General features: G+C 46.0%; 1 protein-coding gene across 14 annotated transcripts in view; it reads left to right on the forward strand.

Annotated features, from left to right (window-relative positions):
• Window positions 1-24,312, forward strand: part of RERE (arginine-glutamic acid dipeptide repeats) — a 342,723-nt gene that overhangs the window by 219,943 nt on the left and 98,468 nt on the right. For all 14 annotated transcript variants that reach the window (XM_033156259.1, XM_033156258.1, XM_033156263.1 and 11 more), the window contains 3 exons: window positions 930-1,054; window positions 1,518-1,617; window positions 19,802-19,900. In XM_033156259.1, coding sequence (XP_033012150.1) covers window positions 930-1,054; window positions 1,518-1,617; window positions 19,802-19,900 — 324 coding nt within the window. The remainder of the gene's footprint in view (window positions 1-929; window positions 1,055-1,517; window positions 1,618-19,801; window positions 19,901-24,312) is intronic.

The raw sequence follows: 24,312 nt of genomic DNA on the forward strand, positions 1-24,312 counted from the left end.
TATCTCCTGGTCCAAGATGCAGTGAATGTAGGGATATGAGCAGGGCCAGATTTAGGTTTGATGAGGCCCTAAGCTACTGAAGGTAATGGGGCCCTTTATATGTCCAGCTGTCCTTTGCCAACAACAAATTGTCACTGTTTTTTGTGTTGAATATATGCCATCTATCTATCTATCTATCTATCTATCTATCTATCTATCTATCCTAATAGGTATCTAAAGCCATTTGCACATAACAAATAGGAACCTACAAAACACCGTTGCTGTATGTAGGTTTTATTTGTTTTTTATCTTGTATTTTGGAATTGTACATCCAGTTTTTTTCCTTTTACATTTTTTTGGACCCCCAAGAGAGTGGGGCCCTAAACTATAGCTTGTTTAGCTTATATGTAAATCTGGCACTGGATATGGGACTGCAGGGGTCAAGACAGAGGAAGAGGATATTTTTGGCAAAGCACTATATGTCTCCAAGGAGGCTATGTAATTCTGCTTCATCTCTGCTATAGGCGATCAAGCAAATGACCTGCCTCTTCCTCAGCTGTGAAATGGGCATGGTGGAAAGGATGGAAAACAGGCACAATGCCCCATTCCAAAAGCACACACGCGCGCGCACACACACACACACACACACAGCCACCTTCATTTGGTTACCTAGAGGCTGTTTTTCACACTTTGTTGTTTAGTCATGACCCCATGGACCAGAGTGTGCCAGGCACTCCTGTCTTCAACTGCTTCCTGCAGTTTGGTCAGACTCATGTTGGTAGCTTTGAGAACAACATGAGTTTTTCACACTAGGGACGAGTATTTTACATGTCCATTTCTGCTTGCTTTATAAAATATTTGGTAGAGCTCAGAAATACAATCCAGTGTCTCTGCATGCATGCTAACAAACACCCTCTTGCTTCTGCCTCTTGATTTCCCCCCCCCCCAAGGCCAAACTCCCAGAGCTGCAGCCGTTCCCTTCCGGAGACAGTGACACAGTGACGCAGCACGAGGAGCTTGTGTGGATGCCTGGAGTCAATGACTGCGACCTGCTCATGTACCTGAGGGCAGCACGGTAACGTGACACAAACACATTTTCCCCATCCCTGCAGTGGGGAGTTGCTGCTTCAGGCGGCAGCATCCTGCTCAGAGATTGAGGTCTAAATTCCTGCATGCCCAAAGGATTCCACATCTTGCACTCGGGAGAAATCTCTCAATCTTGTGGTGTAGTTATATTTTAATTTGCTGAGCTGCAACTCCTGCAAAAACTGAGCACTGTTGTCAGCAGACTTTTAGGAGCATAGGGAATTGCCTTATTCTGAGTCAGGCCATTGGTCCATCTAGCTCAGAATTATCCACACTCGCTGTCAGGGAGTCTCTCACAGCCCTACCTGGAGATGATGGGGATTGCAGCTTCTCCATGCGAAGGCAGTTGCTCTCCCAATGAGTTACAGCTTTTATTTTCTTTTTATTTTCTGAATTCTCATTGTATTTTTTTTAAGCAAGCGTAATAATAGTTCTTTTTCTGTCCTTTCAAGGAGCATGGCAGCTTTTGCTGGGATGTGTGACGGAGGATCCACGGAAGACGGGTGTGTCGCAGCCTCCCGCGATGACACTACTCTCAATGCACTCAACACAGTAAGTCTCCTGCTGTCGTGCCATTAACTTTGCACTAATCTGAAATAGTTTGCTGTCTCTCCCCCCCCCCCCCCAACCCATCAACTTTGGGTTACTCTGGGGTCTTTGGTCATCTTAAGGCCCTCCCCCCCCTTGCCCCGGTGCCTTCCAAAACGTGAGAATCATCTTTCTGGTTTGCTTTTCTATCTTTGAATGGTGGGTCATGGGCTTGACTGTATACAGCGGCATATTATCTACTCTACCCCAATCTGATGCCCTCCAGCTGCAGCTGATGGGAGTTGTAGTGCAAAACAGCTGGAGGATGCTGGGCTGATGAAGGCTGGTCAACCTTGAGCAGTAGCAGCATCCTTATAGCCTCAAGCAGGGGTCTTCCCCAGCCCCAATACCAGTGGGAAAAGTGGGACTTGAACCCAAATCCACAAGCTAAAGGTACTTATTATGACTAAACACACTGTGTCCCTGCAGTTTGGGGCTTTTATTGGACTTTTTGTTGTTGTTCCTTTTTAGGCACAACACAATACATTGACCTCAGTTTCCCTGTGATTTTGCACTTACGTTTCCTTACCTCTCACTTGGGATGGGATGCCATCTGCTTCTGTGAGTTTTCCAGCTTTTAGCTTGCTCCATCACTTCTTACATAGAACCTGTGATTTCTGCAGGAAGACCCACTAATCACCAAAGAGCTTTGTGAATTCAGCTTTTTTACCATGGCCTCAGCTACAGTGTTCATATCCTAACTTTCTGGGTGTTCATATCCTAACTTTCCCTGCGCGCGCTACCCGCTCCTTTTCTAATTACATTTCTAACCCCATTGCAGTCTGAAAGCTTGATGTTGCTTGTGCAGGAATTTTCTTTATTACTTCCATTGGTGGGCCATTTAGTAGCCATAGCTCTTGGTAGGGAAAATCCAAATACGTAAATATGTGGAGTCACCTGTGCAACTAACATGGTGCACTAGTGAAAGTCAGTGCCAGGGCTCCCACTAGTTGAACAGGGCTCTCCTCCCCCAGCTCACTTTTAATAGCATTCACTTAATGCATTTCCTTTCCTCCTGACCTCACTGTTGACAATTCCACCTCCACACCCTGTATACAACTTGTGTACACCACCACTCTGTGATGACTCAGGATAAGAATAAATTCATCTGATAAAGTAGACTCCAGTCCATAAAAGCGCATTACATTTGTTTTAAGATCCTCAATGCTGTTCAATAACATAGCTACCTTCCTGGAAACAGAACAACTGCAGAATTAAACATGTTTTGTTTTTGTTTTTTTAAAAAAGAATTATAAATATAAAAACACTTTAAAAGAACAACAGTGCATGCATAAAATCACTTCAAGGCCAATACCGGTACTGACTGGGTAAAGATTTTAGAAGGCTTATTGAATTTATTTATTTATTTAAATTTATAGCATTAGAACCTTGCCTTTCAGCCAAAAAGACTCCCAGAGTGACTTACATACAATCAGTTAAAAAAAACCAAAAACCAGTCTGTATGCACAGGAATGCAATCTTGAGGGGGAAAACATGACACACAAGGGTAAAGCAACAGGGAGGGAAGAGGGAGAATAAATCAAACACAGACCACCAATTCTTAAATCGCTGTTCTTATAATGACCAGGTGGCACAGTTCAGGGGGCAGGAGGTGAGTGATGAAGCCGGGCCTCCAGCAGAGCTGATGAAATGAGCCCTGCTGCCTATCTCACCTGCTATGAAGGTGCCCACAAGACTGTAGGGAAGGCTCCAGCTTGAAAATGCAACTGAAGGGAGTTCCCCCCAAAATCGCCATATTCCAGATGGGATAGCTGAGATTGAGAAGAGCCAGCAAAAGGACCCTGCCATACGGCAGGGTGAAGCAACTTTATTGAGGTGGTACTGTGGCTTGGGAGGGTGGGTAATACGTCTAGACCTGAAGTGTTCAGCAGGGAGGGGTGCAGCTTGGACTCTTTTCCAGGCAGCAAAGTGTCTTGTGCCAGTGTTGATGTGGATAGAGGAGCATCTTCCCTGAAGCTCATTTTAGTGACTTAGGTAAGATAGTTGACTTGGAGGTTTTGTGGTTCACAAGCCAGACACTCTACCTCTGTGCTGACATTTTCAACGACAGGTAGCCACAGTGCATAATTCTCTTCCACATAAATAATATAGAGCACCACTTGCTTGCTTGCTTGCTTGCTGGATTTATCTGCTGTAGATTTGTGAGAAGCACAGTAGGGGCCCAGCAGTGTCTGTGCATCACAATGGTAGTTACTGAATATCACCAGAGCTGAGCAGGTATTGAGATCTGAGTGGTAATCTGGATGGTGGCCCCTGCAATGCCCAAATAAGAGCACAGCAAGTTTTGGTAATGCTGGCAGGATTTATAGAGATGTTTTTTGCAGCTGAATTCAGCCTGAATTTTGCTTTTGATAAATTTCTGCAGCAGTATCAAGTTTACCTTTCCCACTGGAGGCTGAACTCCTTTTTATTATTATTGTGTGTTTTTGCTATAAAAACAAAATAGACAAGTCATCTGTAAAAGGATTATGAAAAAGGAAAAGTGGGTATAGATAGATAGTAATGAAAACAGCAACCAGTACTTCAAATAAGTTTGTTCTGGATCCTGATATGATCACTAAAACAATACATTTACTATCATGTCTAAGGAAACAGAAAGTTTACTTTTTTCTAACAGAATTTAAAATTTCTGAATACTACCTATTTATCATCTATCTAATCTATCTACTGAATACTATTTATCATCTATCTAATCTATCTTCATTATACATGGATAATTTTTAGATTCTCTTAAAATTAAAAACATATATAAAGGTAAAGGGACCCCTGACCATCAGGTCCAGTCGTGTCCGACTGAGGTTGCGGCGCTCATCTCGCTCTATAGGCCGAGGGAGCCGGCGTTTGTCCGCAGACAGCTTCCGGGTCATGTGGCCAGCATGACAAAGCCGCTTCTGGCGAACCAGAGCAGCGCACGGAAACGCCGTTTACCTTCCCGCTGGAGCGGTCCCTATTTATCTACTTGCACTTTGACGTGCTTTCGAACTGCTAGGTGGGCAGGAGCTGGGACCAAGCAACGGGAGCTCACCCCTTGGCAGGGATTCGAACTGCCGACCTTCTGATCAGCAAGCCCTAGGCTTCTGTGGTTTAACCCACAGCGCCACCCGGGTCCCTAAACATCAGTCCAAAACATTTCAAATGTTACCCATTTCTCTCTGGAGTCTCACTAGCCTCTGTGTGATAGATAACCTCCTACATTGTTGCTAATAAGCTCTTTAAGGAAGTGTTACAGCTCAGGGGCAGAGCATTTGCTTTGCACGCAGAAGATTCTGGGTTCAGTCCCCAGCATCTCCAGGAAGGACTGAGAAAAGACTGATTTGGTATAAGGCAGTGTCAGAGACCCAGAACCGTCCGGCAGACCCGCTCTGAGGGGGAAATACCACTTCCATCGCCTGAGCTGCGCAGAGGGGTCAAGAGACCAGGGAGGCGGCACTTTAGGGTGCTGAAATTCCTATGTTGGGGTCGTAGCAGAAAGCAGGCACTTCCGGATTCTTCGAGCGACTAGGCAGTCATGTTTTTAGGTAGCTCTGCACTGTAAATAGTTTTGACACAATAAAACTTGTTAAAAGACAAGACAGACTTTGTCGTTACTCATGAGCAACCCCCTTGCGGACCTGACAGGCAGCTTTACAACAAAATCCATTATGAAGGAGCTGTAGATATTTTTTTCCAGTGTGGAGCTACTGAAACCTTGGTTGCTGCTAACAGACCGGTGACCATTTCTAAATCAATATTTAGTCCTATTTCACAGGTTTTTTAAAATACCTGTTTCAAGTATTTCTATACCACCCTCTTGCAAAACAGCAAGGCGGCGTATTAAAACATTTACAGTGTTTGTTTACATTTACAGAGTTTCTTGCCTGTGAGTCCTGAAAGACGTGCTCTCTCTGCCTTGCAGGGTTTTTTCCTCCTGGCCTGGGAGGGCAGGGCCCTGACTGAGGCCAGCTACAAAAGCTGAGGCTGCCAAACGGAATATTGGGCCAGGGTATTGTTTAGGGATTTTTATTGGGGGAGCTGTTGCTGCTAAAATTTTTTTGTATCTTTATGATTTATGCGGAAATCGTTCAGTTCAGTTGTGTACTTTTTGATGTCGTGTTTACTGTTTATGACTACCGTATTTTCCAGCGTATAAGACGGCTGGGCGTATAAGACGATCCCCCAACTTTTCCAGTTAAAATACAGAGTTTGAGATATACTCGACCGCAGATTCTCCACCCGGCATATAAAATGACCCCCGACTTTTGAGAAGATTTTCCTGGATTAAAAAGTAGTCTTATACGCCAGAATATACAGTACTTTTTCTATGTTTGTAGCAATGTAATTTTTTTAAAATGTTGTGAGTCTCCTTTGAGGGTGGCTTTAACTTTAGAAAGGCAGCATAGAAATAGAATGATTGAAGGCAATATTTGAAATGCCTGCCTACTTAAGCAGCATTTTAAACTGCTCCACGGGCTTTTTGGCATAAATGATTGTTCAAGAGATGCCTGGAAGTCAAAAGTGAGGGTGCCTGCCAAATCACCACTTGGAAGAGTGTCCCACGGCAAAGGGACAGTGGTACTAAATGCCGGACTTCTGGTGAAGGCCAGTTAGGCCTCTCTGACATTGGGGGGGGGGCAACAAACAGTGAATGAGTTGGACTATAAGGGTTAGGTTGGTCCTTGGCCCAGAAGGATATGGGCAGCCAGGGCAGATGTTTTAGCAAGTGTCACATACCACCAGCCCCTATCAACAGTCTAGCTACGGCATTCTGCACCTGCTTATATGCAGTCTTGGTCCCTTTTCTACTTTATGGAATAGCTGTAAGGGACAGAGAATGACATTGCTTGCTAGGAGATGCTCCAGGCCACAGGGCTACTATTAGTACTAACACTAGCCATGATCCAGGGGGATTATGTGTGTTACTTGCCCCTACATTGCTTGGCTTTCCTGGGCTCGGAGCTGAGCAGGTCTGGGGTGGCGCTTGGCAAAGCCCGACAGCAGCGAGGCAACCCTTTGCTGGCATGGCCTGTCTTCCTCCTTCCTTTCCTTTTTGTGGGTTGAGGATCAGTCCTCTGAGTCACTGGCAAGCGGCTCATGTTGTACCAAGGGGGTGTGCTCCTGTGCCTTCAGAAATGATAATATGCAGCCCCAAAGATTAATGGTAAAAAATTGATATGCTCTATGATTTCTTATTATGGAAATGCAATAAACTTCAGAGCAGCACTTCACATAAATCAGTCCTGACAAGCTTCTTTGCTAGTGTTTTATTTATGTAATAACAGGGTGCTGTAACCCTCAGTATGATTTATTGTTAATTACACCCGATAGAAATGAAGAGCAGGGGAAGTTTTCGCTGTGCAGCGTTTATATTATCTAGTCGAACAACTCCTTCCAGTGATTATTTGCTTAATAGCATGGGTAAATTTTTCCAGCTTTTTATTTTATTCCTTCTGTGGCTCATGCTTTGATGGGAGACCCCCCCCCCAAAAAAACTGGTTTCATTTTAATGCTTTTTGCAGCAAATCAAGTGGGACAGAAATTGTTTGTTCTGGTAATTATCGGCCCCCTTTTGTGCCCAGTGCTTCGCATACAAGGTGGAAGGCAGGTTAATGAATGAGGTGTGTGGCTGACTGGGGGCCAAACAAGACACGACACTGTGCAATTAGCAATTGTATGAATGGCTTCTTCTTGTTTTAAGTGTTAATAGTGAGCAAGAGGGACCTCAATTAGTACTGTGGTGTCGGGGGGGGGGGAGAACAACAGGGATGCTGGATTAAAGCCACCACCCCCAGCCAAGGTCCCAATCTGGATCCCCCACCCCCATTTACTCTTGTTATTTAGTTATTTATTGTGTGGAATGGGAGTGGAGAATTTCTGGCCTGTGCACTGATCTTGGCACACCAAGGAGTCAAGTTGGCCCACACCTGCTAATCAGATTCTGTATTGGTTGTGTGCATCAGGTCCCTACAGTGGACTGGTGCACACAGGCAAAGCCACAGGATTTTACCCTTACTTACCGGCTGATGAGCAGCCGGGAAAGGGGGGGGGAGTGTTAAATCCTGCTCAGTATGGCTGCATCTGCTGGGAGATGTATAATTTCCTTTCCCCTTCCACAAAGGCAGCTTAAAATTTTAAAAGCAAACCTATAAACAGTGAGCCCACCATACAAAAACCTAAAAGTTCAGCGTCATTTAAGTAATCAAGCAACACATTAAGCAGAAACGCTTGTTGAAAAAGGACAGGGGAGCCAACTTGGCCCCCAGGTTATGGGTGCCCAGCGTACGTGACGTCACGATGTAATGTGACGGCATGACATCACGCATGCCCCCCAGCCTTGGAACCTGGCTTCCAAAGGCACTGGAAGTCTGGTTTGGAGGTCTCGGAAGGCTCAGACACTATCTCTGAGGCCTCGTAGATGCTTTCTGAGGTCTCTCGAGGTCTTGAAAAGCATCTTTGAGGCCTCAGAGATGCTGTTTGAGGCCTCGCGAGACCTTGGAAGTTGCTTGGGGGCCCTGTGTTGTGGGTACTTAGGCACTCTGAGGCGCCCCCCCCATACTTGGCATTCCTGGAGGAGGATAAAGTAGTCTCTTGTGGCAAGGAGTTCCACCTATGGGGCACCATCTCCCTTCCTCTCCTATAGCCTGATGAGGGTAGGTTGGGGCAGGAAACATACCCTTCAGGTCTGCCCATGGCTTCCTTACTGGGGGGTTATACTGGGGGGTGCCTTACTGGGGGTTATAGGAACTGTATACAAGGTTAGACTATGAGTCCATCAAGCTCAGTATTGTCTAGTGCCCTGACAGGCATTGGCCCCAGAGCAGTGTTAGAAACTGAGATATGAAAGCTAGGAGCTAAATGGCACCTTAAACTTAGGTTATGGGCACCGCAATGGAGTGTCTTGATGCACGTTTTTAATAACAAGAATACAAAGGTGTATACGAAGCTGAATTTTTAAATAACAAGAATACAAAGCTGAGGGGCTCTTTCTCAATCCTTCAGAGAGTAGCTGGAAGTGGGGAGGCAGAAAATGTCCTCCTTTCCTTCCACTCTGCAGTTTTAATCTGAAATTTTAGGCTCAGTCCTGCGCCCAGAGTTCAGACACTGCTTGCATTAGTGAAATTCCCTGTCGCGAAACGTGCCTAGAACAATGGGAGTTTTGAACGCTGCCCCAGAGTGTGTGACTGAGAAAGATAGGTCCCATCTCATGCCACCTGCTCTTTTAAAACTGGAAGTGCCTCATGGATTGAACCTGGAAACCTGCAATGCAGCGGAGGCTGATCCATTAGGGCAAGTGGGGCACTTCCCCACCAACCTCATTCTACCCACTGCCAGCCCCCCCCCCCCGGCTGCCTACCCCTCTTACTTTCAACCAGTCCAAGGTGGTAGGACAACCTGCCAGCTTCCTCCTCCTTAGTCTCCATGTTGCCCCTTGTAGAATCCAACCGGGGGGGGGGGGGGAGGAGCATGGCGATCAAGCTAGAATAAGTTGGCTCTATCTGCCATTGCCTCTGGCACCACATGCTGTTGGGCTCCCTTGCCTTCTTCCCCACCAGTCCCAGTGAGCGACAGCCCCCACTGATGCAAAACACATGCTCTACAGCTGAGCTGTGGTCTCCAAAGGGCAGGTGTCTTCACTGAAGTCTCATCCTCTATCCTTTAAAAGAGAGAACCTGTGAGGACTGTTGCAGCCAGTTACTTGATTTCCCTCACCAGCTTTTGCGTGTGTTGCATATATTTTTTAAAAAGTAGTCTGAACAGGCAGAAAGAGAGCATTAAGATTCCCCTCAAAGAGCATCAAAGGCAGAATTGACATTGAGTCTGTCTTTAATAGCTCACAGATCAGCAGACATAAAAGAACAGATTAACGAGAACACCAGAAAACATGCAGACATCTTGGTAAGAGCAGGGTTTCTCTCTCTCTCTCTCTCTCTTTTTAATTATCTCTCAGTGCTCGGAGGGTTAATCTCAAATGCACGTGGATTCATTTCTCCCACCCCACCCCTCCTGCCCGTCTAAATCTTGAAAAAGTCTTTCCTTCTCACCCCTTTCTCCTTAATATATGGGAGCCTTGTACCTCACTTCCTTAATTAAAATTCAGAAGCTGAAAGCTCACATTTTATAGCCGCGTCTCTGTGTAATTCTACTTCGTAATTTTAATTCATATTGTTGCTTCAGATGTCCTTCCCTTCCCCCCTCCAATGTGTGTGCTTCTAAATTCAATACAGCTTTACTCCAAATTATAGTACAAGCATTTTGAATGGATTACTCAAGGAGCAGGTGCTGGTGGTGCCATCTTAACTCTCCCCTTTTTTATATGTACAGTGGTACCTCGGGTTACAAACACTTCGGGTTACAAACTCTGCTATCCCGGAAGTAGTTGCTCCGGGTTGTGAACTTTGCCCCAGGATGAGAACGGAAATCGCGCTCCGGCAGCATGGCAGCAATAGGAGGCCCCATTAGCGAAAGCATGCCTCAGGTTAAGAACGGTTTCGGGTTAAGAATGGATCTCTGGAACAAATTAAGTTTGTAACCCGAGGTACCACTGTATTATAACACTGCAACACACCGGGGGGGGGGGGGGCTGAGTTTCACCCCATGTTTACTTCTGGAACTGCGGTAGCCGGGCCCATGGCTTCTTGGCCTGTATAAAATAATAAACATATTCCACACTTCAGTACTGTATGTTCATTGAGCTGTGTGTTGGGGGGAGTGGATTCACAATGACAACAGTTTTGATTTTTAAAAATCCCTGAATAAATTCTGAGGCCTATAAGATTTAAAAAAGCGCAAGTGTCATGGCGCAATGAAAATATCTGTCTCAGGACCGATAAATGAAAGTACTTTTCATCATGCAACACATAGTTGAACCATGGAACTCGCTCCCATGGGAAGCACTAATGGCCGCCAACTCAGATGGCTTTAAAAGAGGATGAAACAAAATCAAAGAGGAGGTGGCTATCACGGTTATGCTCTGCCTCCACTGTTGGAGGCAGTAATGCTTCTGAACACCAGTTGATGATGAAAACTGCAGTGCTCTTGTGACCAGGTCCCGCTTGCAAGTTTCCCCATTGAGGCATCTGGTCAGTCACTGGAAGAACAGGATGCTGGACTCGATGGGCCACCAGTCTGATGCAGCGGGCTCTTCCTGTGCTCTTAACTTCCATGTTTAGAGCAGTCTGACTTGGTCCTATCATAAGAACATAGAGGAAGTGTGCAGGATCAAGCCAAAGGCCCAACTCGCTCACTATCCTGTTCTCAGAGTGGACAGTCAGATGACTGTTGGAAGCCCAGAAGTCAGATCTGAGTGCAGCAGTAACTCTCCCCTACTGCAGTTTTCATCAACTGGTATTCTAAAGAATCCTGCTCCTGACAGTGGAGTTTGAGCATTGGCATCAGGGTTAGTAGTCTCCACTTTGCAGAAAGATATCATAAGCTTGAGAATTGGTCAGGGCTCCCATCTTAGGGAGCTTCATTTCCTGGGCGCTGTCTCAAAGATGACCCCTTCCTGGATACCCACCATTTGTGGTCTTACCTCTTACAAATATAGGAAACTGCCCTGTACTGGCTCAGACCATTGTTCTGTGTAGTTTGGTATTGTCTACACATGCTGGCAGAGGCTTTCCAGGGTTTCAAGGCTGGATTTTTAGCCTTCTGGCATTTTGGATGGATGGACCACTATTGTTCATAAGTAGCAGACTCACAAAGCTGTGGCCTGAGAGGTGTGATAATAGGCAAAACTGAATTATTATTTTTTAAAGGATCCCAGGCAAGGGGGGGGGGGCACTTCACAAAGTGTTTATTTATCCCCAAGCAGAGAGCTCGTTAATGCTCTTGCGTTATTTCTTTTGAGTGCTCAAAAGCTCCTGAGCAAGAAATCTTTTAAAACGTTGACTTAGAAATCCTTTCCTGCTGCCTGGTGGCAAACTGGTGTCCCAGATCTGCCAATCTGGTGAGGGAAGGTCTCTGCATGGTGAATTGCAAGCCTGAGTCTGGTTTCTGCCCCACGGAGCCAAAGGAGAACCAACTGGTGGGCTGAATATTTAGGGGAGAAAATGCCAGACTGGCTCCCTCTTCTAGACCAGAAATAAATGCAAATGTATGTTTCAAAAATTGACTACCTCCTGAGTTAAAAATACCTGCCCCAGGCTCAGGCTATTCACCAACAAATTTATAAAGAAAAAAAATCATTTTTAAAAAAATGTAAGCATACTGGACTAGGGTTATCTGGGGCCTAGGGTGATTGCCACTTATCCATGAAGCTCACTGGGTGGTATTGGGCCAGTCACCATCTCTCAGCTGCCCTAACCTACCTCACAGGGTTATTGTAACGATAAACTAGGGAGGGGAGAACCATGTACACTACTTTGAGTTCTGTGGATGAAAGGTGGGGTGTAAGTGTAATAAGAAATAAATTAAGGGATAGAAACCTTTGTATGTGTGGTTTTTAAAAAAATGACAGTAGAGATTCTCAGGATTCGGAAGGTGAACACTTCTTGTTTGGCGACCACTCATAGCCAAGTAAGATTGTCTTCCATGAACACGGTCTTAACAATGAGTCCATAAGTGACTCTGAAGGCCAGTTCTGGATCCACACGTCTTTCAACAGTTGGTACATAGGTTTCCTGGCAGAAGTTGATCACGGTGAGGGTTTGCCAAGTGTGCCTTCCTCTTGGCTCGTTTCTCCCTTTTGTTCTGAGTTCCAGTGTCTTCGAAGTCCATGGCACCTTTGGTAAAGGCTGTTCTCCAATTGGAGCGCTCGCAGGCCAGTGTTTCCCAATTGTTGCTGTTTATACTACATTTTTTTTTAGATTTGTCTTGAGAGAGTCTTTAAACCTCTTATGTTGACCACCAGCATTATGGTTCCCATTTTTAAGTTTGGAGTAGAGTAGTTGCTTTGGAAGACGATAATCAGGCATCCGCACAACATGACCAGTCCAACGAAGTTGATGTTGAAGAATCCTTCAACACTGGTGATCTTTGCTTTTTCCAGTCCACTGGAATTCGGAAGGTGAACCCTACCCTTCCACCTGCCCGTGAGGTGATCAGAAAGAAGGAGAATATCCCAAGATAGTGACTTCCTTGGTTTCTCCCAGTAAGAAGCCTCAAGGCTGCTGGGACAATGAGTGGGCAGCTTCAGTTCCCTCCTTGCTGAGACAAGTGAGAGCTGTTCCACCTGGTGGCATTTGTAGTGACTTGGAGCTAGTGGCCACTACAAATGCAAAGGGGCTTTCTCTTGATTGTGGAATCAGGGAATACGTGTGTGTGCGCACACGTGCCGGCGCGCACATGCATGTGCATGCTTTTGTGTGTATGGAACTGGTTTTAAGATTAGAAGTCACCATAGCGATTAAATGGTATATATAATAATTGTAATATTGGTGCTCGTAGCAGTACTTGCAGCCCAGTGCCTTTGCATTTTGCCTCCCTGTTTTTTTAAACCTGCTCTTTAAGGAACATAACTTTTACTTCATTCCCCTTTGTATGCAAGAGATTCATGTTCATATTGCTGCTTGTTCCTCTTTATTAATAACAAGAAGTAGTGGGATGTTTCCATAAACCACGATATTACATGGCAGCCTGTTTTCCTGAATGACACCCAAGGCATCTTAATGCCTGTTGAGGGATATTCAGTTACAAGCAAGATGTCACCCAGACAAATTACTTCCTGCTTTGGTTTGCTTAACTTGCCCTCCGACTAGATCTTGTACATTAACTTCACAGACAACCACATTGAAAGCACAGGGAAACTATTTAAAGGTATGTTAGCATAGGTTATAGTAACAATTTCCCTTCCTGTCTTTTGGCCAGTTTTCAGCATTTAATGCTCAAGGAAGCCCTGATGCTTCAGATCAGGGGCTGGTTGGGCAATGGTGCAGTCAGAAATCTCACATAGAACGATGGAGGGGGGTATGTCTTTTTCTCTTTGAGAGGCTTGCAGCTTGACAAGCAAGTTTTGTCCTCTTACTTGCAAAGAAGGCAGGCCTGGCTTCATAAAAAACAGGCTTGGATCCCAGATGGAATCCAATGTGAACCGGCTGTGGGCACAATGCTTACTTAACCATGGCTTATTTGCAGGTTAAGATCCCAAAACATACTGCTTTTACAGTGGCAGTGTGATTTAGCTTGCTTTGCTAAGCTCTGACCTCATACAGTGTCACCGGGGAGAAATCAGCAGGTCTTGTCACCTTGTAAGTGGAGAAGTTGAAGAGGCTGGGAAACGGCCTTCAGCGTGGCTTGCCCATTGCAGATGTAATGCTTGGTAATAGTTAATCCAAGCCATGGCTTGCAATCAGTTCCAAACCATAGTTTCACATTCTGGTTGTGGACAATCCTTAGTCATGTTCTAGTCATTCATATATAATGCTTACAGTGTATAACCTTCCACCTGACTGGTAAACTAATCAAATCATAAAAAGTTTTGGGATGTACACGATGCAACCTACATGCAAAATTTTATGCTCTTGCCTCTGCTTAACCCATCACATCACAGAGGATGCTCCTTGATCTTAGATCAATGTTCTCCTAGTGCTGTTTAAAATGTGGAATCTGTTACATATGACAGGAAAATGTCTTCGGTTGCATCATCCAAGGCTATGTTAATTTAGCTTTTGTGGTGGTGGTGCATACTTGCCCAATGGGCTGTGGTGAGTTGATGGTACCTGCTGCAAGCTACAACTCTTAGCCATAGTCTCATTGCCCTCAATATAATTTGTGGGTCACAATTTCGTACAGATTGCAGAATTCAACCTTTTGCAGAGGTTTTTTTTTAAAAAACAAACAAACAAACAAACAAACCCATACGTTCATTTAAAATATATTTACTCTACTTTTCAACAGCAGTTCTTAAAATGGTTTAAGTATACCAGGCCCTTTTTCAGTGATTCCAGTTCAACTGGGGTAACCCCTGAAAATGCCACCTGCTTAAAGAATACTTGGCCCGTTCTGCCTTTTTTAATGGAAAGGTTTTAAGTTAGCCTGGCAACGCTTTTGCTCCTTTTCAGGTTCCTCCTGCCCCCTCCCTCCTGTGAACGTCAGTCTGAAATTTAGCTGTGTTCTTAATGGACTCCAATTATTTAATATTGTAGCAGGAACTGAGGCCCCGGCGCCTGCGATGGCTTTCAGGCAGGGCTCATAATGACTGTAATTGCAGAAGAGTGCCTTGCTGAAGCCGGAGCTGCCAGATGTGATGCTCTTCTGATGTAGGGAAAGGTCACGAGGAAAGGGACGTTTAAATTAAGTTATAAATTACAACTGAAGAACAATATTTTGATGTGCAAGACCCGGGGATGTCAGAGCGGCAAGACATAATTCATGGATTCATTACTGAACAGAGGTGCCTGACAGCTGAGCCATGCCAAGAGGAGAATTTATTTGCGGTATCACGCAGCCAGAAAATGGCAGCTCTGTTGCAAAGCGGGTGTCAAAATCCAACACCCCACCCCCAGTGCAGAAGAAAGCCACCCCAGCCCTTGTACTAATGTGGTGGAGTTTATGCTAATAAGCTCTTGCCTGAGATCCAGAGCTGCTTAATGTCTGTTGTCGTAGCTGAGGGATGTGGGCAGGGCAGCAGGGAAGAAGTGCTATGATTTAAAAGGCACATATTGGTAGTTCTTCATTTAGTGTTTGTGTGTGTGTGTGTGTGTGTGTGTGTGTGTGTGAGAGAGAGAGAGAGAGAGAGAGAGAGAGAGAGATGTATGTTAAATCAGAAAGTAGTTCTTCAATGGCTGGTGGTCTGTAAAATCACAATAAATATATATTAGGCATCAATGAATATTTGGAATTATCCAAATGGCAGAATATGAATTTATTCATTCTCACTCTTATATCTTACTTTTTACATTTTGTTTCTACATGTGTTGTCTCTATGTAACACCCCTTTGTGTTTGGGGTGTAACTATATAAATGGCTTGCATCTTGTGTGTATGTGTGTCCTACCCACTTCAATTTGTTTGTGGTACTCAGTGTAGAGACACTGGTGGCGCTGTGATCTAAACCGCAGAGCCTAGGGCTTGCCGATCAGAAGGTCGGCGGTTTGAATCCCCGCAACGGGGTGAGCTCCCGTTGCTCGGTTCCTGCTCCTGCCAACCTAGCAGTTCGAAAACATGTCAAAGTGCAAGCAGATAAATAGGTACCGCTCTGGTGGGAAGGTAAACGTCGTTTCTGTGTGCTGCTCTGGTTTGCCAGAAACAGCTTAGTCATGCTGGCCACATGACCCAGAAGCTGTACGCTGGCTCCCTTGGCCAGTAATGGGAGATGAGCGCCGCAACCCCAGAGTCGTCCGTGACTGGACCTAATGGTCAGGGGTCCTTTTACCTTTACCTTTACTCAGTGTAGACCCACTGAAATGAATGAATGAATGAGGCTAAGGTGGTTCCATTGATTTTAGTAGGTCTACTCTGAGTAAAAGTTGCATACCACCCTGTCTGAGGATTGCGTTCATAAGCAGTGCATGGATAAAGGACTTTGTTTAGTCTGTTGTACTTCACTTCCATGTAAATTAGTTTTCTATTTAATGCCTTTGAGAGAGCTCTTTTGTCATAAGAAATGGGATTCTTGATTAATTTACTTTGTAGAGCAACGGATACTGAGCTTATGCTCTTACCAGCCCTAGGAAGAATGGCCAATGGCCAGGGCAGACATCTAGAGGACCACAATTTCCCCACAACTGCTGCAGTGTATACTAATGTGGCTCCTTAATTCAGGCTTTAAGCACTAGAACCAGAGAGAGAACCAGGGTTGGCCGATATCTGGTTTTCAACATGGCGATATATCACCAGCCAAACATCACGATATATTGATATATCACAATGTCTGAAATAAGGACGGAGCTGGTTTTCAACTTTGTGATATACCACCAGCTAAACATCATGATACATGGATGACAGTTTTCAGAGCTGGGAGGAGTTCAGGAATGCTGATCTCTGCCGAGAAGTTGCTAAACATAAAACAAAGAAAGTTACAAATGTCTTATTCTGTATTAGAAAAAAAAGTCTGAAAACCCTGGAAAGCCGCTGCTCATCAGTATCAGCTACATGGACCCCAATCATCTGACCTTGGTCAAGGGCGAGCAACACCAGTGCCACTCATGCTTTTGGGCTATTCTTGACATGCTTGAGCGTATTTAGGTGTGGGATTGCAACAGCACTAAAGTTGTGCATGTTGGCGGGAATACAGCAGGCCTGTGTGTGCACGTGTACACCAGCATTTTGTGGACATGTTCAAGAGCATGAGTTCCAAGTGGGTGGAGCCACACTGCGCACCTATACTGGAGAGCAACTGGAAACATGTCAAACTGGCTCCAGACTGACAGTTTTGGGCCTGATCTTATAAGTCCCACAAACACCTTGGAACCATCCTTTCCCAACCTGGTGCCCTCCTTATCTTTTGGCTACAATTCCTATCAGCCCCAGCCAGTGTGTGCTGAATCGTAGTCCAAAGTATATGGAGAGCACCAGGTTGGGAAAGCCTGTCCCAAAGCATTCTCCAGCCTGGAGCAGTCGGCCATCCGCCCATTGTTCTTGGCCTCCTTCGGCCCCTGTTCTCCTTCCAGTTTGTTAAGCTTGTTCAGTAAAAGGAAAGGAAGGAAATTAATTTGTTCCGTTCCTCCGGGCAAAAATAGATTCCTTCCATGAGTCATGAATAGGGAGGCAGGGAGTGGAGTACCTCGCCAAGCGAAAAATCCTGCTTTCAGACAGGGCTTAGTTTTCTTTCTTCTCCTCCTCCTCCTTCTCAAAATAGACCTGACTGGGATTCATCTCTTCTGCCTCAGAGGTTCTTCAGCCTAATCACAGATATAAGGTGGGGCAGTCTGGAGTTGCTTGTGGCTAATGTGCATAGCACCCCCAACCACCCATGTGGAGGCTGACCAAACTCTCACATTAGATGGGTGGTGGCAACTTTTTTATGGTGGGGTTGGGTCTTGTGGCACCTGTAAGCAGTTTACAGTATATCATCCAGTGGCCCAAGTGTGTGGAAAGTGTCCACATCAGCAGTGGCCAGAAGTGCCTTTCTTTGGCTTATACTTGCATGCCACAGAGCTGAGCTGGGCAACCAATCAGCCTTGATTCAGTTTTAAGCTTCCTGGCAGGCAGAGGGTGCAGGCACCCATATGTTTTGTGAGGACTACTCTCTTTTGAAGGCTACTGGGGGACCCACAGTCAAAATTGGGTTTCTGGCCTCCATCTCCTATCAGCCCCCAGCTAGCACTGCCATTCGCCAAGGACAACAGGAACTGATAAACAGGGCTTCCTTACTTTTCCTCATATAAATCTGCACACTGGTCGTCTTTGATAAGTAGAAATACAAGCAGGAGTCTTTTCTGGCTTTTGGACATGGTAATGCTACAGGTTGGAGAGTGAAAGCCTGAAAAAAGAGAGAACCCGAGGCAGGCTCCCAGACCTATGCACTGAGCATTAAAAGCATTTTGAGACATGCCAGCCTCCTTTGCCTGTCAGAATTCAGGCTCAGCAGGATCTGGTATCTTAGTTGTATATCCTGGCTTGTGGTCTAGGAAAGGACGAAAGAAAACATTGTTCCGCTCTCTTGCCAGTATAGTTATGGGCCTGACATGGATGCTGGTGGTGGTGGTGGTGGCGGCAGCAGCAGCAGCAGCGGGTTTACAGACAAAAGCTTCCATTTACTGACAAAACCTCCCATGCCTGCGGCGGTCCTTTTGAGAGGCAGAAGGTTCACCTAAGCAGCTCTCGCTGGGCTCTGTGTCTCCCTAACTCTCAGCAGCATGACACAGCGTTGATGGCTTTCTGTGGCATTAGTTTAAGCTCAAGGCTTGTTGCTTGCAGGGATTAGGTTGTTCTTGAAGGGAGTTGCCCACAGTGACTCGACCCGTTTCCCGCGAGCCCTTTGTGGCTCCTGGTGGACTCGCCTGGTGTGGTGCCCCCATTCCTCCCCGCCCACTCCCACTATGTGGCTCAAAATCCTGCTTTGACAGGATTTTGAAAGGAGCAGTCTGGTGAAGCAGGGAGATGCTCTGGACAGTAGGGCAAAAAGTCCCAGGGAGCACAAGGGCCAGGCTTCAAGTGAGCAGCTTTATAGCTGGCTCTGCTGCCCCTCGTCTTCCTGAGCGCATCAGTAGAGCTGAGGGGTAGTCAACCTCACTTGTCGTATGGCTCTGGCCTTGGGCTTCCACTTGGGCATGCTGATTGCTCTGCCCCGGGGGTCCTAGGCATGATTTCAGCTGGTCGGGAGCAGTGAGTGAGATCTGCTTGGGAACTGCAAATTTGAACGAGGGATCTCCTGGTGTTGTTGGTTCTAGAGAGCTAATGGTATCAGCTGACTTATTTTGAATCCAGTGTATACTAGGGTGCTCGTCTTGGTGGCCATCCCTGCCTCCTGTGGGAGCGTGTTCCATAGTTTACACACTGTGTGATGAAGTCCTGTTTTTTTATCCATCCCGAGTCTTCCAACAAATTAAGGCCCAGTGCGTTGTTGTGGGGCCTGCCATATTTTTAACTGAGCACTACAGGCACCAGATGGTGGGCATGATGGGATTTAATCTTGCCTTGTTTTTCTTCCCAAATTCCTGGTGTCAGTTAGGGAAAATCTTCAAGGTGGAGCCCTTGCAAAGCCTGTGGGAACCTAATACAAAAACTGTAATTGCCATATGAACAAGTTTCCCCCACCCTGCCCCCGCCCCCCAAATATCATGAGTTGTTAGCCATGCTTGGTAATTTCAGTTGCCCTGCACTGAGTAGGACTAATATCTGATTCAACTCAATGGCACACAGGCTTCCAGACACCTCCCCCCTCCCCAATATATGGAGGGCTTGGTGTGAATTTCAAACACACACATAATTCCTTTCCTCAGTTCCTCAAGCAAATACTAACCTCTGGAACGGTAATTTTTTCCATCCAGCCAGCTAAATATGAACCAGGGAGGGCTGTGCAGGAACTGGTTTCTTTTTAAAATGTCTGTTGGTTTTGGCATATTTTCATTTTCAGTGGAATAAGTGGGTGGGTGGTATGCACACCCACGCACCCTAAATATCTGCTGTGGATCTTTTTTGGGGGGGGGAGGTTCCCTAAAATGAAGAAGTGGAGAGCATCTTTTTCTTCTGACTCCAGCTGCCTTTTCTCTTGGGTTATGTAGCTGATCTGGTTTACATTTTTTCTCTCTCTTTCTCTGTCCTTTTAGCTACATGAAAGCAACTACGATGCCGGCAAAGCCCTCCAGCGCCTGGTGAAGAAGCCTGTGCCCAAACTCATTGAGAAGTGCTGGACAGAAGACGAAGTGGTGAGGGGACCTGCTGCCGCTCCTGTTCTGCTTAACCTCTTCCAATCTCTTCCTTAAGATCTCATCGGTTTGGGGGGTTGTAGGAAGAGGCAGAGGTTTCACACACCCCACAGATCGGCAGCCGCTGCATCAGTCTGTTAGCAGCCTGTGCCTAATTAGCCAAAGCGGGGCGGGGGAATGTATTCTTTCTTCCTTAATGCTGCAGCTGTAGAATAAGCGGAGTTGGGTTCTTTCCTTCCCTGTGTTGGCTTTCCAGCGGCAAAGCCCTCGGGCGTGAGAGAGTTCTGTGGATTTGCCTTGGGCCGCCCCCTGGCCTGTCTCGCTCGGGTTGTCCCAACCCGGCTGCCAGGAAAATGAGCTTCTTAGCTGCTTCAGTGTCAGATGTGCTTGTTGTTGTGTTCCCCCCCCCCTCGGGGGGCTTCAGCAGAGATTCTGAGGGCTTTGTCAATCAAGATAAAGCAGGCAGGCAGGCAGCTTCCTGGTGCCATTCCTCTGTTGTTTGAACTCAGTTCCAGCCGCGTGCTCGGCCTGTACGTTGCATGGTGGCACTGTAGCCCCCGTCCAGAGTATTTGCAGCTTAATGGGCAGCTGCAGGGAATGTGGCTTTAATGGGGCACAAGTTAGGCAGGGGGGTGGTGGTAGTAAAGGCAGCAGCCTGAATGTGCTCCCCCATTATAGTCCAAAGAGCTGCTGCTTTGAGGTTCCAGACAGCACATCTAGGGCCTGGAAGCTTTATAGCGCAGCCCCAGAACAAAGGGGGAAACTTGTGTCAACCAAAGTCTTGGCATTCTGAAGTTGGGAGCTGGGCCAGTAAAAATGGCTACTGTGAGCCCGTTTTCTTCCTCCTTTTCCTTCTCTTCTGGGGTTGCGAAAAGCTCAGGAATAAAAGGGTGCAAGCTCCGAGCGTCAGAATCACCTTTACTCACCTATGAAGACAGCTTAACTGTGGCAATGGGCTGCAGTAGTGTAACTAAGGGGCTGTGTCAGCGAATGGGTCTTGTCTAAGTCCAAAATGGGTGGCACTTTTTCTTAGTGTGCTTCAGGCAGGGCAGGATTTCTGCATCACCCGGCTGCTTCCAGACCTCCTGCTTATGGAGAATTCTCAGTCAGTTAGGCCCATGCATTCTTGCCAAGGAGTTGGGCTGGATTAAGGTGGACAAACAAACAGTGGGTTCTTTTATGGTGCAAGGGCCACTTAGTATCCGGGAGTATCTGAAAGCAGGGAGCATTCAAGAGAAGATCTGGAAGAGAGGGGGTGCAGTAACAGTGTTACTTAAGCAAATTGTAGTGCAGGCCAACTGACCCCCTGGCTTATTGATTCATCTCCTGCTCTTTTTGCTATCATCACAGAGCTAAGGAAAGGCTAGAGTGACACTTCCTATTCTCAGTTGGAAGCTGACCTTTGTGTAGTGTGGCCAGGATGTAGATAAGAGAGTGTTGCTCTACCTAACTCCCACATGCCTAGGGGTTAAGCCCTACCTGTTAATTTTTTTCTAAAGCATTTTTGCTACACTCTTCAGCCCCCCCAAAAAAAAGTTTCCAGGGGGGGCTTATAGGCAAGTGATGCTCAAGAGGTTGCCCAGAAGGGAATGAGGCCCTCATGATGAAAAAAGATGCTTTCCCCACAGACTTAGAAATTCACGCCGTGCTTAGACTCTGCCATCCAATTTCTGAAGACTCTTTCCCTCCCTCCCTCCTTCCTTCCTCTTCCCTTGCCCCCTGCAAGTTGCTTTTATATGCTGAAAGCACCACTGATATTTCAGCTCCCAGCTTTGATCAACAGCCAGCCTTAAAAGACAGAGAATGGAGCCTTACAAATCAGAAAGCAAGGCAAAGCGCTCTTAATGAAGAATGAAACCTCACTCCCTAAAAAGTGAGCGCTGTGGGCGCGCAGAATGGCAATCATTAGCTCGGCATTGCTGCTGTCAGTCTGCGCTTATCATCTCATCTTTCCTTCTCCCCAGCTTCCCAGCTCCATTTGGCAGGCCTCCACTGTCAGCAAAAGCCAGACCTCAAGCTGTTCTCTTATTTGTAAGGAGTTCTTAAAGCTCCGCCCTAGGAACTTCATGATCTTATTTATTTATTTAGACCCCTGATGGTTCGCTCCGGACCAGACCTACTCTGTAAAGAGAAAGAGGGACCCTGCAGGGGTGTCATGAAGTTCATTTATGCCCCCACCCCCCCATGCTGTGTAGGCTGTGGATTTCTTAAGGGACTCCGAGAATAATCCAGGTCCAAACAGCATCTCTGTTTGATTCATCCTAGGTTTAAAATAACCTCATGCAGCTTTTAGGATGCTATGGACATACTAGGGCTGGGTGGTCTCTCTGATCAGCTTGACAGCAAAATTGGGACCACCACCTAGTGGCTTACAAAAATAATGAAAACTGTCACAATGGCAGTTTGTTTAAAAACCAAATCCAAAATGGCACAAGTTGTGAAAAATTGCTAACACAGCAAGTGTGTGTGTGTGTGTGTGTGTGTGTGTGTGAGAGAGAGAGAGAGAGAGAGAGAGAGAGAGAAATTTCCAAAGGGAAATCTGAAAAGGCCTCATCTCAGTTTCCATACTCTGTCTGGGAGGGCAACTGAGGACCAACCATCTGATTCTACTATGAGCACATTAGCAAGACTCATACAAGATACAAGTTACCCGGTTTTAATTAATTAATCTTGCACTGCTTTGCTTTTGCTGCTTTTGGGTAAATGCATGAGAACATAAGGAGAACTCTGCTGGATCCGGCTATTGGCTCATCCACTCCTGCCTCCTGTTCTCACACCAGACGACCAGATGCCTGGGGGTGGGGGAGCCCACATAGAACCATTACCTCCCTTGAACCCCTCCCCTAGCCACCAGCTGAGCCTGTCTCTGCCTTCTAAGATGACACCAGACACTGCCCGCATATTTCCCACGCTATCTTCTCAGCCACGAGACTAGCAAAAGCGTTTTATCTGTTGAAAAATTAACACTGAATGCCAAAATGGAATACTTATTTTGGCATTAAATGGTATCTAAGTAAAATAATCCAGCTAATACAGGGATAGGGACCCTGTAAACTCTCAGATGTTCCCGTTATCTTTGACCATTGTCCCTGCTGGCAGGTTGATGGGAGCCAGGGCTCCCAATGTTGTCCAAAGGGTCCCAGGTTCCACGTCCCTGTGATGACAGTTTCTGAACTTGCAGAGCATCATTGAAGGGTGGGCTTCCCTGCTTGCCTAGGCATGGAGGGCTCAGGCGCCTTTTATCTGAAGCATGTGCACCTCTGCAAACACGTTGAATCAGTAGAAACGACAACAAAAGCAGGAGAAATATAGATAAGGACGGGTAGCCCACCCCCAGTTTGTTAGGCTTTTTAATTAAACACTGTGAATATATTTAAATAATAGAGGCTCCAGGCTGAGCTGCATCTAATCGAAACCGATTAAGTCACCCGTCCACACTCGGATAGTTATTAATTCTGTTTGTTTATGCATGCTAGCTGAAGGCAGAGTTCCCGGCTGCCGTGGAGCCCCGTAATGCGCGGGGATGTTTGTGCAGCATGATGCTGGGGCTTTAATTAGCATCCTGATGTTGATTATGAAGAACAGCAGGCTTGCTAATTGAATTCACTTTACGACCCAGGACCCGGGTCGCCTTTGCAAAAATCAAGGGGAACTGGCTTGCGCTGGAGTTTGGGTTTGTGTGTGTGATACCGACAACCAGCTGGGAAGAGGGGAGAAAGCATTATCCTTCACTCCCAAAGCACCCTGAAATACACTTTTAAAGGATTTGGTCTTTACATCATGAATAGGAATCAGTATATTAACGCTTGTATTCTTCAGCCACGTCAGCATATAGATAGAAATAAAAGCCATAAAGTACATGTGTCCATGCTGTTAGCTTCAGATTCTGGAATAATTGATAGAAGGGGCACCTCATTTACTAATACTCAATACTCTAAAAAATAGAAGGGGGGAAGATTCTCTTACTGTAGGGGTAGTCAACCAGACACCCTGCAGATTTATTTTTTTAACCAAAGGCAAAGCAAATTTGGAACAAGAGTTCTGGATGCATAGGAAGCTACCATATAGAGTCATACTCCTGGTCAATCAAACTTAGTATTGCCTTCAATGACTGGCAGCAGCTGTCCATGGTTTCAGACACGTTCTTTCAAGTGCAGACATATTCTACATATCCTAGCTTTCAAATTCTCTGTTACCTGGTGTCCATTGTAGCTGAATTTTAAAGTGTCCCAATGTTAGATACCTTATAGGGAAAAATAGGGTACTGAGTGATGCACAATCCTAGATTTGTCTCTCTGGAAATCTCACACTGTAACCTTAACTGTAACTTTCATCTTGAAGTATACCACCTTTTAAATATTTTAGGTAGCTTTTTGGGGGGTGGGGGTGTTGCATGGTTGGAAGTCAACAAC

This window comes from Lacerta agilis, chromosome 8, assembly GCF_009819535.1.
Source record: "Lacerta agilis isolate rLacAgi1 chromosome 8, rLacAgi1.pri, whole genome shotgun sequence".
Taxonomy (NCBI): domain Eukaryota; kingdom Metazoa; phylum Chordata; class Lepidosauria; order Squamata; family Lacertidae; genus Lacerta; species Lacerta agilis.